The sequence below is a fragment of the Palaemon carinicauda genome, chromosome 6 (assembly GCF_036898095.1).
Source record: "Palaemon carinicauda isolate YSFRI2023 chromosome 6, ASM3689809v2, whole genome shotgun sequence".
Lineage (NCBI taxonomy): Eukaryota > Metazoa > Arthropoda > Malacostraca > Decapoda > Palaemonidae > Palaemon > Palaemon carinicauda.
In genome coordinates, this window is record NC_090730.1 from 80,235,349 (window position 1) to 80,239,345 (window position 3,997).

General features: G+C 40.8%; 1 protein-coding gene across 1 annotated transcript in view; it reads left to right on the top strand.

Moving 5' to 3' along the window:
* The first annotated feature begins 230 nt into the window (after positions 1-230).
* LOC137643109 (uncharacterized) overlaps positions 231-3,997 on the top strand; it is a 5,360-nt gene continuing 1,593 nt past the window's right edge. Inside the window, exons 1-4 of the mRNA XM_068375955.1 lie at positions 231-1,122; positions 1,285-1,679; positions 2,441-2,900; positions 3,195-3,808. Of these exons, the coding sequence (XP_068232056.1) occupies positions 231-1,122; positions 1,285-1,679; positions 2,441-2,900; positions 3,195-3,808 (2,361 nt within the window). The remainder of the gene's footprint in view (positions 1,123-1,284; positions 1,680-2,440; positions 2,901-3,194; positions 3,809-3,997) is intronic.

Genomic DNA, 3,997 nt, shown 5'->3' on the forward strand with positions numbered 1-3,997 from the left:
AGTGTATGGAGAAGCCTGATAATATCCATTTAGTAAAGACAGACATGGAGGAGTTTGAGGAAGGGTTAAAGAAGTACAAAGACTGCCACAGTGATTACTTGTCTCAACTACCTGTCAACGAGCACCAGTCAGAAATCAAAAGGTTTGAAGATAACGAATTGTCTGCCATAGGATTCAGATTACAGGTGCATTAATGGATAGCCACAACAGAAGCAAATTTGCAGGATTCTATGGACGGATCTTCACTGCGGAGCAGGTCACATAAATCCAGGAGGTCAGTTAAAAGCACGGCATCAAGTGTAAAGTCTTCTCTCATACAGGAGAAGGCAAAGTTAGCTGGTTTGCTTGCACAAAGGGCACTGCTTGAGAAACAAACAGAAATAGCCCAACAACAGGCAGAATTAAAAGCCAAAGAAGATTTGTTAAAGTTGGATGGTGAAATTGAAGCAGCAAGGGCGAGGGAGAAGGTGTTCCAGGAAGAAGTTATTCCATCGAAAGACAAAGTTTTAAACCCTGAAACACCAGCATTTGTTCCCAGTCACAATGTGCATCAAAATAAACCCAATGTGACCATGCCTTTTCTACCCATGGCACCTGCCCCAGAGTCATTCTACCAAAGTCAGCAACAGTTAGCAGCGGCTATGATGCTGCCTCATGCTGAAGTGACCAAGTTTTGTGGTGATCTTCTTGAATATGCATCATTCATGTTGGCATTTAATGACCGCATTGTGCCACACACCACATCAGACTCCAACAGGCTGTATTTCTTAAATCAGCATCTAGAAGGAAAGCCTAAGTCACTCATAGCTGGGTGCATGTTTATGAATGCATCTGAAGGATACATTGAAGCAAAAAGACTTCTGGACAAAGTGTATGGAGATCCATACAAGGTTTCCATGGCATACATAGACAAGCTAACCAAATGGCCACAAGTGAGAGGTGATAACAGTGAATCTTTGCAGGAATATGCTTTATATCTTGTGAAATGTAATCATACCATGCAGTCATTATCAAACATGCAAGTTTTGAATGATTCGCCAAACCTTCAGAGGGTGATTTCAAAGCTGCCAGTGTATATTCAAAATAAGTGGTTGGATCATGTGATAAAGCTCAGGAAGCAAGGTGTTTGTGTGTGTTTCCCCACATTAGTGGAATTTGTGCAGAATGCAGCAGAGGCAGCAATGGATCCTGTATTCAGCAGGGAAGCTTTGGGTAAAGTGTGTGTTTTTTCAAAAGCAAAGGCAAATAATGGCTCAAGTCAGACCAAGCAAAAATCGTTTGCAGTTACAGTGCAACCATCAAATTCTGCCAACCAGTATACAAGGAAATGCCAACTCTGTAGTGGTCATCACGACCTTGAGGAGTGCCCTCAATTTCTACACAGGAGTGTGGATGAAAGACGAGAATTTGTTAAAGTCAACCGTCTTTGCTTCAGTTGTTTGGGCAATAACCACACTTCAAAAAGGTGTCTCAATCGACGGCAGTGCAAGACATGTAATAAAAGGCATCCTACCACTCTGCACATTGAGAATTTTAGGATGCTTGACAGCAACAGTGCAATTGTGTCACAAGCTAGTGCACAGTCTGAAAGTACAGGTCAAGGTTGTGCTAAGGGTCAAGATGGTACTCAAGGTGAAGGTCGCACTCCAGGTCAAGGTAATACTCAGACTCTAAGTAATGTGAGGTCTTCTGCATGTACAATTTCTGATACAGTGTTGCAATCAATCTTGCCTGTGCAATTACGTGTAAAGGGTAGCGACAATGTAGTACAAACTTATGCCTTTTATGATACGGGCAGTACAGGTTGTTTCATTAAAGATAGTATCAAGGATCAATTAAACTGTAAAGGTATTGAAACAGCTATCAAGTTGCAAACAATGCATGGGACTGATACAGTTAAAACCTTTATTGTAAATGGTCTTGTTGTTGCTGATATACATGGTAATAATGATGTTGTATTACCAAAGGTATTCACACAAAAGGATATTCCTGTTAATCATGATCAAATTCCAAGGTATGAAGTGTTAAAGGATTGGCCTCATTTATCAAGTGTTATTAATAAGATTCCAGTGTATCAACCAGAGTTAGACATAGGAATTTGATAGGTAGTAACAGTCCAACAGCTTTACAACCTTTGGAGGTTGTACCCACTTCAGGTAATGGCCCCTTTGCAGTAAGATATTTGCATGGATGGACAGTTAATGGGCCTGTACATGTTAAGGTTAGTTCAAATGGGGTTTCATGTCACAGGTTACATGTATCTGATGTTCAACATGTTACTGATTGTATTACTATTGAAAGTATTAGGAAGTACTTTGAGTTAGATTTTTCAGAAAGGGATCTTGGGTCAGTTCCTGATGAGCGTGGCTTATCTTTTGAGGACACAAGATTTGTGAAAAGGTGCTAGGATGACATTGAATTTAGAGATGGTCACTTTCAGCTACCCATGCCTTTTCGAGATCGCAATGTGAATCTTCCTAACAATAAGAAGCAGGCTGTTAGCAGAGCTAAGTGGCAAAGGAGGAAGATGAAGAATAGTGAAGATTACAGACAGCAGTACACAGCATTCATGGATAAGTTGTTTGAAAAAGGCTATGCTTACAAGATCCCAGATGATGAGGTCAATAAGATTCCTGTTTGGTATCTTCCTCATCATGCAGTTTTTCATCCCAAGAAAGGGAAGATTAGGGTTGTTTTTGACTGTAGTGCCAAGTTTGAAGGTGTGTCATTAAATGATGTTCTGCTACAGGGTCCAAACCTCACCAATTCATTGACGGGAGTACTCATTAGATTCCGGCAGGAGGTTTATGCATTCATTGGAGATATTGAAGCTATGTTCTTTCAAATAAAGATTCCACCTGAGAATCAGGACTATGTTAGATTCTTGTGGTGGCCTAATGGTGACATCAATCGACCTCTTGAAGAATTCCGAATGGCTGTTCACATTTTCGGAGCAATCTCATCACCGAGTATTGCAAATACTGCATTGAAGGCCACAGCAGACAAAGCAGATGAGAAGTATGATTCAACTGTTTGCAACACCATAAGGCACAATTTCTATGTTGACGACTGTTTGAAGTCATGTGCTGATGTTCCTACAGCAGTGAAGTTGGTGAAGGATTTGGTATCTGCAACTAGTGAAGGAGGATTTAGGTTAACTAAATTTGTCAGCAATTCAAGTGATGTCCTTAAAGCTTTGCCTGCTGAAGATTGTTCGGTTGAAAGTGACAAGTTTAATCTTGACATGGAGAGTTTAATGACAAGAGCCTTAGGAATGTTATGGGACCTTAAAGAAGACTCATTCAAGTTCTCAATTGAGCTCAAGGATAATCCATTCACCAGAAGAGGATTGTTATCAACTATCTCATCATTATATTATCCCCTTGGGTTGCTCTCTCCAATCATCTTACCGGCCAAGAAACTGTTACAAGAATTGTGTCAAGTTGAGAGTTTGGACTGGGATGAGAGGATTCCAGATGAGCCAGCTGAAAGGTGGGAACATTGGATACAAGGTCTTCATTTACTGGAGCAGCTTTCAATACCAAGATGCTTCAAGTCAAGCGGGTTTGGTAATGTGACAGATTCAAGTCTTGTATTATTCAGCGATGCAAGTACAGTTGGTTATGGTGTTGCAGCATACCTTGTTCTTCATGGTGGAAACCAAGTGCAGTCAAATCTTGTCATGGGAAAATCAAGAGTATCTCCCAAAAAGGTGGTGACTATACCTAGGCTAGAACTTACAGCTGCAACTGTGTCTGTCAAGGTTGCTCAACACATCCTGAAGGAGTTGGAGTTTACTGTTGGCAAGGTAGTGTACTACACAGATTCAACAACAGTCCTTCACTATATTCATAGCAACACTAAAAGGTTCCCTGTTTTTGTAGCCAACAGAGTCAGGGTTATAAGGGACTATTCCCAGCCTGAGCAATGGAGATATGTAAACTCCAGTGATAACCCTGCTGATGTGGCATCAAGAGGTATTAGTGTACATCAGTTT